This window comes from Alosa pseudoharengus, unplaced genomic scaffold, assembly GCF_046254945.1.
Source record: "Alosa pseudoharengus isolate Yale_2024_CS ecotype anadromous, Long Island Sound unplaced genomic scaffold, YU_APseudo_1.1 YU_APseudo_1.1_scf_16, whole genome shotgun sequence".
Lineage (NCBI taxonomy): Eukaryota > Metazoa > Chordata > Actinopteri > Clupeiformes > Clupeidae > Alosa > Alosa pseudoharengus.
In genome coordinates, this window is record NW_027468630.1 from 28,486,498 (window position 1) to 28,501,497 (window position 15,000).

The 15,000-nt window shown below is 45.0% G+C and overlaps 1 protein-coding gene across 3 annotated transcripts in view; it reads left to right on the plus strand.

Annotated features, from left to right (window-relative positions):
- LOC143126305 (teneurin-3) overlaps positions 1–15,000 on the plus strand; it is a 133,263-nt gene that overhangs the window by 65,462 nt on the left and 52,801 nt on the right. For 2 of the 3 annotated variants that reach the window (XM_076288198.1, XM_076288199.1), the window contains exons 3-6: positions 2,924–3,141; positions 9,058–9,268; positions 14,151–14,252; positions 14,945–15,000. The exon at positions 14,945–15,000 is cut by the window's right edge and continues 139 nt beyond it. In XM_076288198.1, the coding sequence (XP_076144313.1) occupies positions 2,924–3,141; positions 9,058–9,268; positions 14,151–14,252; positions 14,945–15,000 (587 nt within the window). The remainder of the gene's footprint in view (positions 1–2,923; positions 3,142–9,057; positions 9,269–14,150; positions 14,253–14,944) is intronic. The other variant, XM_076288197.1, reaches the window with a different exon arrangement.

Below are 15,000 nucleotides of genomic sequence, written 5' to 3' on the forward strand. Positions count from 1 at the left end.
ATGGAGGCCCTGACTGGATGGAACATTTTCTCATTGGAAATCAATATAATTTGTTGGCCACCTTCTGGGGAATAATCTAAAGGCAGTTTAAAGACGTGCTAAAGTACATTTTATTCCTCACCGCTGTTTTTTTAATGCTTTCCACCACGGTGTGGGCAGCTGAGGCAGTGGGCAGTAAAAGCTGCGGAATGGAGGCAGTTATAGCGGAATGTCTGCTTCCCTCCCTCCCTCCCTCCCTCCCGCACGAAAGGGCTCAATGTCTGAGCAAGACTCTTTAAAGAGTCCGTTTGAAGCCTTCCCGCTCCGTTAAGGTCAGGCGAAGAAGCCTGCCCACTCCGTTAAGGTCCGGCGAAGAAGCCTCAAGGCCTGAGTGAGTTTTAGAGGTTTTGGGGGTAGAGAGGCTGGCTATGGTCAGGGCATAATGCTGGACACACTGTTAGCTGCCCTGGACAATGGTTGGACTTTTCAGTTTTGGTGTGGAGATGTAAAGGTGTGTTCAGAGTGTGATTGATAAAACCGTAAGCCTTGTGTGTGTGAGGTTGCTTTTGTGTGTTTAGAGTGCAATTGATAAAACCTTAGGCCTTGCGTGTGTAAGGTTGTTTTTGTGAGTACAGGGTGAACTTACTTGCTACGTTCAACACGTTGTGATGAAGGTCTTGTATGAGTATTGAGTTTGTTCCAGTTTGTAAAATATTCAAGGACACAAGCCGGCATCAGACAGATGGGTCCCCTCTGCTCAAGAATTCTTCCTTCCGTTACAAAATAAGTTTTTCCGTGCTTGTTCTATCTAGAAGATTCAGGCCTTGGGTTCTGTAAAGCACCTTGAGACAATATATACAGTACAATATAAATGTATAACATTGTATTGAGTTGTTCAGTGTATAAGTATAAGTATACTCTTTTGATCTCGTGAGGGAAATTTGGTCTCTGCATTTATCCCAATCCGTGAATTAGTGAAACACACTCAGCACACAGTGAACACACAGTGAGGTGAAGCAGTGAGGGGTTAGGTGCCTTGCTCAAGAGCACTTCAGTCGTGCCTACTGGTCGGGGTTCGAACCGGCAACCCTCCGGTTACAAGTCCGAAGCGCTAACCAGTAGGCCACGGCTGCTGTGTTTGTCAGTATTGGGGTGCAGCTCTCGAGCACTGTGACTTAGAAGACGACATGCTGTGTTCAGTGTGTGATCATCACATTCTCAGACACTGGCAGGGTTCTGGGTGAGTTTGACATGGATGCACCAATTCTGCTCAAACAGGGTGGCAAAGACATCAGCCCGTGTGTATGAGAGAGTCTGGACGCTAAGACCAGGACATGGTGGTGGTGGTGGACATGGTGGTGGAGGTGGACATGGTGGTGGACATGGTGGTGGTGGACATGGTGGTGGAGGTGGACATGGTGGTGGTGGTGGACATGGTGGTGGTGGTGGCCATGGTGGTGGAGGTGGAGATGGACATGGTGGTGGTGGTGGACATGGTGGTGGAGGTGGACATGGTGGTGGAGGTGGACATGGTGGTGGTGGTAGACATGGTGGTGGTGGTAGACATGGTGGTGGTGGTGGACATGGTGGTGGTGGTGGAGATGGACATGGTGGTGGTGGTGGACATGGTGGTGGAGGTGGACATGGTGGTGGAGGTGGACATGGTGGTGGTGGTGGACATGGTGGTGGTGGTGGAGATGGACATGGTGGTGGTGGTGGACATGGTGGTGGAGGTGGACATGGTGGTGGAGGTGGACATGGTGGTGGTGGTGGACATGGTGGTGGTGGTGGAGATGGACATGGTGGTGGTGGTGGACATGGTGGTGGTGGTAGACATGGTGGTGGTGGTGGAGATGGACATGGTGGTGGTGGTGGACATGGTGGTGGTAGACATGGTGGTGGTGGTGGACATGGTGGTGGAGGTGGACATGGTGGTGGTGGTGCCTTCGTCTGACACCTGTATGCCTCCCCACCTGTGCGTGTCACTGGCACACACATTCATCCCCACACACACCTGGGTCGGAGGCGTGCGTGCGTGCGTGCGTGCATATGCAGATAGGACATAATGAGAGTGAGAAATGAATATGTACGGAGAGGAGTGCACCTGCAGCCATAGACTGACCTGCTCCCCTGTCCTACTGTACACACACACACACCTCCTTTCTGCCTCTGTTTCTGCATTTCTTCCCCTCTCTTTATCTCCTTTCCCCACCCCCCCTCTCTCTCCAATGACATCCCTCTCCTCTCTCGCTCTCCAATGAGAGCCTTTCTCTCATGCTCTTTTGTTCACCCCTCACATTCTCAGTTTCATCTCTAATAAATGTCTTGTTATGTCTTTCTATCAGACTCTCCCCATTCCAGACCTCCATGCCCTCATGATCTCTGTACATTCTTCACACTTATCCACTAATCCATGCCCACATTCCCCTCACCACTCGCACAATTCCTGACATCTTCATTTCCCTGTAGTCTTTAGGCAGACTTTATTCTGACCTCCAAGTGTACAAGGTACAGTTGTTTACTGAGAAAAAAAACAATGAAAGCAAACTGAAATGAAAGCAATCCTGTAGGACATATGTACAGTACGTAACAGTGCTGTAGAACATATGCAAGCAGTGCTTTAGAACATATGCAAGCAGTGCTTTAGAACATATGTAAGCAGTGCTTTAGAACATATGTAAGCAGTGCTGTAGAACATATGTAAGCAGTCCAGTAGGATATATTGTATGTAAGTGGCAAAAAAGAAAGAGAAAGAGATTCTTTAACGTGTTCTACCATTGCTGTCATGCCTATCTGTTTATTTATCTCTCTTCTATTTCTCTCTCTCCTCTCTCTCCCCCCTCATCCACTCTCCCCCTCTCTTCCTCCTCTCCCCTCTCTTTCTCTCCCTCCTTATCCTCCCCCTCTCTCCCGCTCTCCCTCCCTCCCCCTCTCCTCTCTGCAGGTCGGACAGCTGTGTCTCCTCAGCATGAGAATGTGACTTTGGACACGGGTCAAGTGGGGTTGGGGCAGAGGGCAGGCCAGATCGTCCCCCCTGGCGTCTTCTGGCGCTCGCGATTGGCCATGGAGGAGCCCAACTTCCTCAAGTTCAACATCTCCATCCACAAGAACGCCCTGATTGGTGTCTATGGGAGGAAGGGCTTGCCGCCCACCCACACACAGGTGAGCAAGAGCAGGACAGGGCACTCTGGCCGCCCACACACACACAGGTGAGCAAGAGCAGGACAGGGCACTCTGGCCGCCCACACACACACAGGTGAGCAAGAGCAGGACAGGGCACTCTGGGCTAAGCCTGCAGTCTGAGGGTGGGGGGTGAGGGGATTTGACGTATGCACCTGTGTTTCTTAGGTGCGTGCGTGCGTGCGTGCGTGCACGTGCATGTGCATGCGTGTGTGTGCGCGCGCGTGTGTATGTGTGTGTGTGTCTGTCTGGTTCTGTCTCTGTGTGTGAATTATGCATACATAGGTATTCTGCAGATTCACACTGGCATTTACATTTCATAATTTATAAGCAAAGCGCAACATCCACAAACTAGCAAAAAAATTTTGTGGGGAGCATGTCTGAGTCTGGGTCCGTATTCACAAAGCATTTTATTTCCAGACTAAGAGTACTGCTAAATCACACTAAGGGCCCTATCATGACAGTCAATAAGCGCGGCGCATAAATGTCTTTAGGTTTTTTATTCAGTCATTTGAACACAACACCATATATTGGTGTAAGTGTTGCTTTTTTCAGGCTATGTTATGGTAACCTATTTTCAGTCAATAAATGTAAAATGTGAATGTAAATCAGGTTTCTCGGCCAAGTATACTTGCGTATACAAGGAATTTGGTCTCTGCATTTATCCCATCCGTGAATTAGTGAGCTAACAGAGCGCAGTGAGGTGAAGCACACACTAACCCGGAGCTGTGAGCTGCCTTGCTACAGCGGCACTCGGGGAGCAGTGAGGGGTTAGGTGCCTTGCTCAAGGGCACTTCAGCTGTTCCTACTGGTCGGGGATCAAACCGGCAACCCTCCGGTTACAAGTCTGAAGCCCTAACCAGTAGTACATGACTGCCATGATAGTAAAAGTAACTGTGTATAACTGTTTTGTTGTTGACTATGACATCACGGTGTTAGTTTCACTTTGCCAATGAGTCCAAATAATACACGAGTACAGATGCGTGTGGGCTATTACTCTGCTAGGTTTTAGTAAAGAATGGTTTAGTGCGGAATACCTGTTCCATACTGTCTGGTGTGCAAGCAGAATCCTTCAAATGCGCCACTGACTATCAAAATACCGTTGCATTGCTTGCTGTTAAAGGGAATGACAGGTGTCATTCTCATTGGTTTAAATGGTGTTACGCCCAAAACACACCCATGACTGATTAAGAACCATAGGAACGCCTTGTTGCGCCATCCGCCCAACATTTTATAACGTTTGATAACAAAACCACTAACAATGTGGACTGGACAACCCACTAAAGCTTTTAGATTCGCTAAAATATGGCCCTGATTGTTTTTTATTAAAGCGATGGTTCGGAGTAATTTCACCCTAGGGTCCTTTGCACCATGACCCCGAGCCAAACACCCTCCCAGATCCCTTGGTCGAACCCTGGTCGAGTAGCGCTGTCAGAAACTAATGACGTTCCGCAGTCGTAATGGAACCAACTTTTATCTCGTAAATTACCCCACTAATAATGCCCTGAATGGTACGAAACTTCTACAGTAGTACAACTATGACCTTTAGTCCAATAACGAGGTATTAGAAAGTTTGTAAGTGCACCAGGAGTTTTAAAGAGTTTATTTAAATAACCTTAACGCGCCAACGTTTCTTCAGTGATTTGGGAAAAGCCCGTAAAAGTCCTGGCAGGAAGCGTTTTTTGGTATATCCAGTTTTTAATATTTTTTTTCCGAAGTGTTTACAACTTAGTGTTAACTAATAATTGTTGCAAACTGGACTACGAACAAAATATTAGTGCATTTCTGGATCTACATCCTTATGCATGCTTCCTGCAAGGACTTTTACGGGCTTTTCCCCAATCACGGAAGAAACGTCGACACAGCGGTAGTAGCAGATGCAGAGGCAAGTGTTATTTAAATAAACTCCTTAAAACTCCTGGTGCACTTACAAACTTTCTAATGCCTCGTTATTGAACTAAAGGTCATAGTTGTACTACTGTAGAAGTTTTGTACCATTCAGGGCATTATTAGTGGGGTAATTTACGAGATAAAAGTTGGTTCCATTATGACTGCAGAACGTCATTAGTTTCTGACAGCGCTACTCGACCAGGGTTCGACCAAGGGAAAAAAGGTTCTGGGAGGGTGTTTGGCTCGGGGTTATGGTGCAAAGGACCCTAGGGTGAAATTACTCCGAACCATCGCTTTAAGAGTTTTCTCTTGAAACCTATTCACAAACCTGCCGAGACCAAGTTTTAGTAAGGAAAAAGGAGAACTCCTAAGATAAGGTCAGAGCTCTGTTGCTATGGTTGACGTCTAGACTCATGCACCAGCTTGCTTGTGCTTCCCTCCATGATTGTGATTGGTTGATGAGTGACAGGTCTGGGGTAATTGGTAGGCTGTGTGAGGACTACAGAGGACGAGAGATAAATAGCTAAATAAATAAATAAATACATAAATACATACAAAAATGAATAAATAAAGAAATAGATAAATAAATAAATAAATAAATACTAAATACATACATACAGTACATACAGTATATGCATACAGTACACAAGAATTGCACAAGACGCCCAGAAGGTCATTGCTTTTCCAAACCTGATCAAATCCATTTGAATGTAGGTTTGATTTTCTTTGGAACTGTTGGTGGATTTGCTGTGCTCATTGCATTTTCACAGCAGTGGGTTTGTATGCACGTCGATGCTGATAGGAGAGCATCTCTGACATGCCCACCAAACTGGAGAAAACTACTTCAAAAGCCTGTTGCACATCATTGCACACCATTGCGACCAAACTTGTCATTCAGTCAGGAAACCGTAGCAACACATTGCAAAGCGTTTCGATTTTGAACATGCCCCAAATTTTGACTCACTAACCCAAAATTCTGACATCTCTGAATTTGTACTTAGTTTGAGGCTAGGAAGAAAAACAGACAGGTGTCATAACAGAGAGAGAGATAGAGAGAGATAGAGAGAGAGAGACGGTTTTCAATCTCTCTTCAGCCAACAGTGTGCAGTGTCTATTGGTCTTAATGGAAAGTTAATTCAGGCTACTTCACCTAAATAGCTCAAAAACAATGAAATACAAAAATATATATAAAAAAAAAAACCTTTACAATTTCAAATTTCATTACAGTTCAGTGAAATTAATTAAAATAATTAAGCAAATTATCTTTATGTAACCCTTTTCACCTGAGGGCTTCTTGGCTGACATGAAAGGGCTTTTTTTGTGCTGCTCTGAAGTGTCTGGTCAGTCCTGAGATTAGCTGAGCAGCAGATAGCCACTCGGTGTTCACAGCCACTCTACAAAGCCAGCTTCATCACACGCTTTCATGCTCAGCCTTCAAAGGCTCTGGCTGAGGCACACACACACACACACACACACACACACACACACACACACACACACACATACACACATTCACACTCACTCTCTCTCTCTCTCTCTCTCTCTCTCTCTCACACACACACACACACACACACACACACACACACACACACACACACACACACACACACACACACACACACACACACACACACACACACACACAGACAGACTCTCTCTCTCTCTAACACACACATACTGTACACACACACTCTCTCTCTCACACACACACACACACGCACACACACGCACACACACACACACACACACACATACTGTACACACGCACTCTCTTTTACACACACACACACACTACACACTCACACACACACACACACACACACACACACACACACACACACACACACACACACACACACACACACACTCACTCACTTTCTCTTACACACACTCTCTCTCTCTCTCTCTCACACACACACACACACACACACACACACACACACACACACACACACACACACACACACACACACACACACACACACACACTCACACACACACACACACACACACACACACACACACACACACACTCTCAGGCACCCACAGGGCCTTCTGGGCTGCTGCAGCTTCTTTAGTTCCTTTCTCTCTTTCTTTGGGGACATTCAGAGCCAGAGTGGTGATATTTTGGGATCAGTAAACGCTGGATCTGGTGTGCAGTCGCACGGTGAATGAAGTTTCAGTCAAAGATTTTTCCTGTAACTAACTAAGAGGGAGTTCTTCCTGCCCATGGCTCACTGTAATGGGTGAAGGCCATGGGCTCTGCAAAAGACACTGTGACACTGTGAATTGTCAGTGCTCTACATTAATCAGTCGTGAACGTGAATTGGACAGATCCAGCCCTGACCCTGGCCTCGTCCATTCATTTGAGAGTGAACTCTCCTGTTGTGTGTGGAGTTTTTCTTGCTCTTTCTTTGATGAGAGAAAGTGGAGGGTGTCGTGATGGAGGCATCTCTTGACGGAGCCACGGCTGCTGTAGTTGTGCTGAAGTGTTCAATTTAAGTCTGTGCTGGCCTGATAAAATTGTGTTAAAAAATGTTGCTGCTGACTGTGTTGCTGAATAGACATGACACAGGAGCCGTGTTTAAATGTCATTAGTACAGGCTAAATGTTTTTTTCATTCTTTTTTTTCATCGACTTACAACAACAAGTAACAACAAATGCCCACAAATAGCCAGCCTTGTAATTATATGGGATTGAGTGCAAATCTGAGTAGAGGCTGAACAGTCCCCTTTAAGCCCCAGCCCTTAGAAGGCATGTGAGAGAGAGAAAACCTGGAGAGAGAGAGAAAGGGAGCGAGAGAGAGAGAGAGAGAGAGAGAGAGAGAGAGAAAGAGAGAGTGGGAGAAAAGGAGAGAGAGAGAAAGAGAGAGAGAAAAGGAGAGAGAGAGAGAGAGAGGGAGAGAGAGAGAAAGTATTATTTTAGTGAGGCAATCAGTGTGTGTCCTTGAGCCAGCAGTAACGGCAGCGTGGTGCTCACCTTGAGGAGGTGCTTTGTCAGGGCGCAGGAAAGCGGTGAGAAGTGATGGCTGGGGGGATGGATCTGTTCTCTTGCACACTCCTGGCCTCCCAAACATGCCTCTCTCTCACAGGCACACAGGGGATGGACCATAGTACTGCATTCATCATCTCTCTCTACTCTAGTTTCCTCTTCTATTTCTTTTCTTCTTTTCTCTTCTCTTCTCTTCTCTTCTCTTCTCTTCTCTTCTCTTCTCTTCTCTTCTCTTCTCTTCTCTTCTTTTTTCTTCTTTTCTCTTCTCTTATCCTCCAATCCTCTTGTTTCTTTGCTCACTCCTTTCTCTTCTCTTCTCTTCTCTCTTCTTGTCTTCTCTCGCCCTGTACACTGGTTTACTCCTTCCACTTTATCTCTGTGTTTTGTCCTCTCTTTTTCTTCCCCCTCTTCTCTGCTTCACCCTTTTCTCTACTTCTCTTCTGTCCCCTCTCCTCTGCTGCATTTTCTTATGTCTTTCCCACACTGCTGTTTCCCCCCTCTGTTTTGTTTCAGATGTGTTTCCTTTCACTCCATGTTTAAATAAAAATGTGTGTGTGTGTGTGTGTGTGTATGTTTAGAATTAAATGTATTGTTTTCATTCTGTCAGAGAAGTCCTTAGACTTAGGAAGATTTGGAAATTATTATTGCTATAAATTGCTGCACTAAAATGTTTTGTCAATTAATGACAAACAAAGTGACAGCAATAAACATTTGACATGACTGTAATAATGATAAACACATAATTGTGTATTCTGAGCACTGCAAGGAAAATAGATTTTAAATTGGATTATGTAGTAACACTAAGGATTATGTAGTTATAACTGGACAAGAAAAGCAATTAACTGTCTTTCTTTTTTCGCATTTGTTTCTGTGTGAGTGTTTGTTTCTTTGTGTGTGTGTATATGTGTGTCTGCATACGTGTGTATGTGTGTCTGCATACATGTGTGTGTATATGTGTGTGTCTGCATATGTGTGTGTGTGTGTGTGTGTGTGTGTGTGTGTGTGTGTGTGTGTCAGTATGATTTTGTGGAGTTGCTGGACGGCAGTAGGCTGATCGTCCCAGAAGAGCATCCCCAGACGGCCCCTGAGCTGCGGGACGCAGTGGAGAGACCAGTGGCCATGCACGAGGCCGGCTTCTTCCACTACCTGGACTCAGGTGTGTGGCACCTGGCCTTCTACAACGACGGACGCAACACTGAGCAGGTGTCCTACAAGACCAACATCCTGGGTGAGAACTCACAAAGAACATAAACACTATTCTTCTCTCTCTTCTCCTTCAGCTCTTTCTCTGTCTCTCTCTCGGTTTGAGTGATTGACTGTGTGTGTGTGTGTGTGTGTGTGTGTGTGTGTGTGTGTGTGTGTGTGTGTGTGTGTGTGTCTGTGACTGTTCAGTCATCACATTAGGACACCTGAGGGAATAACAGGGATGGATTAACATGCACTGATATGCCCATGCCTTGTCTTTCCCCAAACATATCAACTTACTGATGCTCAAGGCCATGTACACTCTCTCTCTCTCTCTCTCTCTCTCTCTCTCTCTCTCTCTCTCTCTCTCACACACACAAACACACACACACACACACACACACACACACACACACACACACACACACACAAACACATATACAAATTGGTGATATTGGTTTTTGAGGCCAGAAGGGTTAAACTTGTGTGTGTGTGCAGATGGATAATGGGCACACACAGCCTTGTGAATTCAATAGTTCTGCAGTCTACTCGCACACACACACACACACACACACACACACACACACACACACACACACACACACACACACACACACACACACACACACACACACACACACACACACACAGATTCCTCTGGTCTGGGAACAATAGGCAATCACTGCCTTCGCAATCCGACTTCATGTAGATGTATAGTTGCATTTACACATTTCGCAGACATCTTTTTGCAAGTGCAAGTGAGAACTTCATCAGTATATGGTCACTACCGGTCAATAGTCACACATTCATGCTCAGCATACACTAATGAAAATGTGTGCTGCAAACATCAGTTTTATCTGAAACCTTTAATCCAGTCTCCACACCACATCACACCAATGAAACAATTACATTTCCATAAACATCATAGCCTTTCCGTCCAATTGATATCCAAATCGAATCCATTTTTATTTGTCACATACAATTATACAAAGTACAACATTTAGAAAAATGCTTAGTCTTCTGACTTCAATGGCTGGGCAGTGTATCATCATCATCAACTTCTATTGCCAGACTCAAGGTCCTTACAGAAGACTCAGATATGACATGCAACATACATTAAGCAGACAAAGATAAACTTACACAGAACATGTATATAGATACAAATCTATACAACAAAGGAAGTAAATAGGAGATAGAAGATACGAGTTACTGTGATACATAAGAGTTACTGTGATATATACGTATGCATAAATGGTCAGTAAATTAGATGCTTATGCGGTGTAAGCTGATGTGTATGTCTAAAGTGAAGTGAGCTTTTGTCATCATGTCATGTGATCCAGGTTCAGTCCTCATTCAAGATGCAGATAGACTTTGGACAGAAGCTTTTTCTCAGTCTCTCAGTACTGGCTTTCAGGCAGCGGTAACATTTCCCAGACTGTAGCACAGAGAACAAGCTATTGTTGGGATGACTGTGGACTCTGATTGTTTTCTTGGCTCTGGGCTGACATCTCCTGGTGTAAATGTCCTGAAGATTGCGTAGTGTACTCCTGGTGTAAATGTCCTGAAGATTGCGTAGTGTACTCCTGGTGTAAATGTCCTGAAGATTGCGTAGTGTACTCCTGGTGTAAATGTCCTGAAGATTGCGTAGTGTACTGGTGGCACGTCACCACTCTCTGCAGGGCTCTGTGCTGTTTCCATACCAGGTCGTTATGTGTCCTGTAAAAACACGTTCAGTAATGTATCAGTTCTTTACCAGTTGTTAAGGTAGTCTAAAGTTCTTGAGACAGCCATGATGAAAAAGACACAGCTGTGTCTTCCTCCCCAGTAAACCAGTATGCGGTCATATAGGGGATACAGTAGAGGACAGCCCTGTGGCGTACCTGTGTTGGGGTATTAGAACACAGCCCTGTGGCGTACCTGTGTTGGGGTATTAGAACACAGCCCTGTGGCGTACCTGTGTTGGGGTATTAGAACACAGCCCTGTGGCGTAACTGTGTTGAGGTATTAGAACACAGCCCTGTGGCGTACCTGTGTTGAGGTACACTGTATTAGAACACAGCCCTGTGGCGTACCTGTGTTGGGGTATTAGAACACAGCCCTGTGGCGTCCCTGTGTTGGGGTATTAGAACACGGCCCTGTGGCGTCCCTGTGTTGGGGTATTAGAACACAGCCCTGTGGCGTCCCTGTGTTGGGGTATTAGAACACAGCCCTGTGGCGTCCCTGTGTTGGGGTATTAGAACACAGGGCTGTGGCGTGCCTGTGTTGGGGTATTAGAACACGGCCCTGTGGCGTCCCTGTGTTGGGGTATTAGAACACGGCCCTGTGGCATCCCTGTGTTGGGGTATTAGAACACAGCCCTGTGGCGTCCCTGTGTTGGGGTATTAGAACATAGGGCTGTGGCGTGCCTGTGTTGGGGTATTAGAACACGGCCCTGTGGCGTGCCTGTGTTGGGGTATTAGAACACGGCCCTGTGGCGTCCCTGTGTTGAGGAGGTGTTGTTATCTGCTAGCACCATCTGGGCTCTGCCAGGCAGGAAGTTGAAAATGCAATTGCACAGAGGGGTGTGCAGTCCAAGGTCCTTGAGCTTGGTGATAAGTGTAATAAATTGGATTGTGTTAAATGCCGAGCTATAATAACAGTATTCACACATTAATTCCATCCCCTGTCGCCAAGGTGGGTAAGTGCCATGTGGAGTTTGATGTTGATGGCAGCGTCTGTGGATCTATTAGAATGATATGCAGACCGCAGAGAATCTAGATTTTGGAGCAATGAGAAGTACATGTGGTTCTTGACTACTCTCTCAGCTCACATCATTGCTACAGACTTCAAAACGACTGGATGGTGATGGTTTAGCCCGGCAGGAAGGGCTTTCTTTGGCACTGGAACAATGATTGATGTTTTAAAGCATGTTGTTACAGTGAAGCGGGTTAAGAAGAGATTGAATATTTCTGTGAATACTGGTGCAAGCTAATCTGTGAAGACTTTTAATACTCATCCAGGAATGGCACCTAGACCTGCCACCTGTCTAGAGTTCACACTCCTGAACGTGCCATGCATGCGGCTGCGTGTTATTAGCTGTGTTTGTGTCATAGCGCGCATAGATGTGTTGCGCTCATCTGTCAGTGAGGCGTTGGTGCCCACAATGGTGGAAGTGGGCACTTTGTAGTCTGACAGTGCCCTTAGCTCATGCCACCTGCACCTGGCATCAACCTGGCATCAGACAGTTCAACCAAGCGTCCATAGCGGGCTTTTGCTTCTGCCACCATCCACCATCGTAGATTGCACGTGGGCAGCTTCGTACTTCATCCTTGTTCCCCTATGTAGGCGAAGCCCCAGTAAATGACTGATAAGCACCTGAAATAAGAGTAAATTCACATCAACATCTCTCAGGCAAGACGGTGTAAACACAAAGACCTTCCTTAGGAGGACTTACCTGTCACTTTAGAGGATAGGAGAGTTCACGTGGAAGTAAGTCTGTTGTGAGCAGTGTCCAGCCAGGGCCTCCCTGAGGTCTATTGTGCTGACTAGATCTCTTGTGACCGCACAGATTGAACTTGCAATTACTCTTAGATAAAACAGTTGTATGGTTCATTGAGCTCTGCTTTTCAAGCGTTTGCTTCAAATGAAGCAATTAAATGTTGGCATTTTCTAAGAGCTCAGCGGCCTGCAGTGGGAAACGAGGAATAGCTATAGGCTTATTTTCCACACAAACGGAGATTTGTCTTTTGCTTTACAGGCTGGTTAAGAAAAGTGCCAATTGATTACAACAAGTTCCAGCTCAATAAAGTAAAATGAAATATGATAGCTAACAATGGCACAGTAAACACAGTGTTTGTAGCACTGAACTTTTCAGAAGACTATTAGTGAAAACAAACATCCAAAATACACCCATAGATCATCATCTTTTGTCTGCTTGAGTACTTAATTTCTCCAGATTTGCCCAAGTCAGACTTCAATTTTGTTGCCTTTCTCTTTCAGTGTTACTTTTCAATTCAACTTTAAATTGTACTTTTCTTGCCATGACTGTTCAGTTTAAATTATTTGTTAAAGCATTTGTAATAGCAGCGGTAATAATAGTAATTGTAATGGAAATAATAGTAAACTTATAATAATATTATTATATGGAAAATATTAAATGAATTAGAACAAATGAATATATAGATATATAAAAAGATATATAAAAACTAAAATAAATGATGAAGAATGAAATGAATATATGGTTCAAAGGCTAAAAAATTAATTATATGAACAGATACTAAGGTTGTTATCTCTGTCTTTCTGTCTCTGTCTCTGTCTCTCTCTTACTCTCTCTCTCTCTCTCTCTCAATCCAATTCAAGAAAGCTTTATTAGCATGAACGTTTCAGCAACATCATTATTGCCAAAGCTCAATTACAACAAACAGACATAACATAGAAGGACAAATATGTTTAATAGAATTGGGAAATTAAGTAACACGTTGAAATAAAGTAAAATGACATATCTGATAATAATATTACATTATATTAAACACACAACATTGTCGGTGGTTGTTGCAGAAAAAAAAATTGCAGCCAGAATGGCCACATCATCGTTAACGTAAGACAATTCTGCCTCATCTGTCCATGTCCGAAACTTTGGGAGGGTTGAATTTCATTTATTGAATGAAAATGTTTGTATCTCCTCATATTTTGGCCATTCTCTTAAGAGGTGCAGCTCTCTCTCTCTCTCTCTCTCTCTCTCTCTCTCTCTCTGTCTCTCTCTCAGTCACATACTCTCTCTCTCTCTCAGTCACATACTCTCTCTCTCTCTCTCTCTCTCAGTCACATACTCTGTCTCTCTCTCTCTCAGTTATATACTCTGTCTCTCTCTCTCTCTCTCAGTCACATACTCTGTCTCTCTCTCCCTCAGTTATATACTCTCTGTCTCTCTCTCTCTCTCTCTCCAGAGGCCGTGATGGAGTGTCCATTTAACTGTAACGGGAATGGGGAGTGCCTCTCTGGCACGTGCCAGTGTTTCCCAGGATTCCTCGGGCCCTACTGCTCCAGAGGTATGATGGCGCCACATGAGCCCGTACATACTCTTCCTCTCCTCCTCCTCCCTCCTTCTCTGTCCATACTCTTCCTCTCCTCCTTCTCTTCCTCTGTCTCTGTCCATACTCTTCCTCTCCTTCTCCTCCCTCCGTCTCTTTCCAGGTCATACTCATTGTTTTTGTCTTCATCTTTGCCTCTCCCACACATATGCAACTGTGAGGTGAATACAATATCATGCAATGGTGTGTGTGTGTGTGTGTGTGTGTGTGTTGTATTCCTCCTATGGACCTTACAGGAGAAACAACATCATATCAACATATTCTGCTTAAATATGTAATGTTCATATAGGATTTAGCAGCTGTGGCTTCACTGTGGGGCCTGGCGGCCATGTTGCACCTAACAGAGCAAACCCTTCATTCATGATTCATCAGACTGACATCACTACTCATGAGTCACTCCGGCATGGTTGCCTCTGCTTCTGTATTCTTATCTATCTGTCTGTCTGTCTGTCTATCTATCTGTCTCTCTGCCTGTCTTTCTGTCTATCTATCTATATTTCTTTCCATCTGTCTCTCTGTCTTTCTAGCCGTCTGTCTGTCTTTTTGTCCATCCTCCACACTTTCCTAGCAACTTACGGCACACAGTATACCGTTCATCTATCTTTCTTTCTTTCTTTCTTTCTTTCTTTCTTTCTCTCTGTTCCCTACAGCTGCCTGTCCTGTTCTGTGCAGTGGTAACGGGCAGTACACCAGGGGGCGCTGTGAG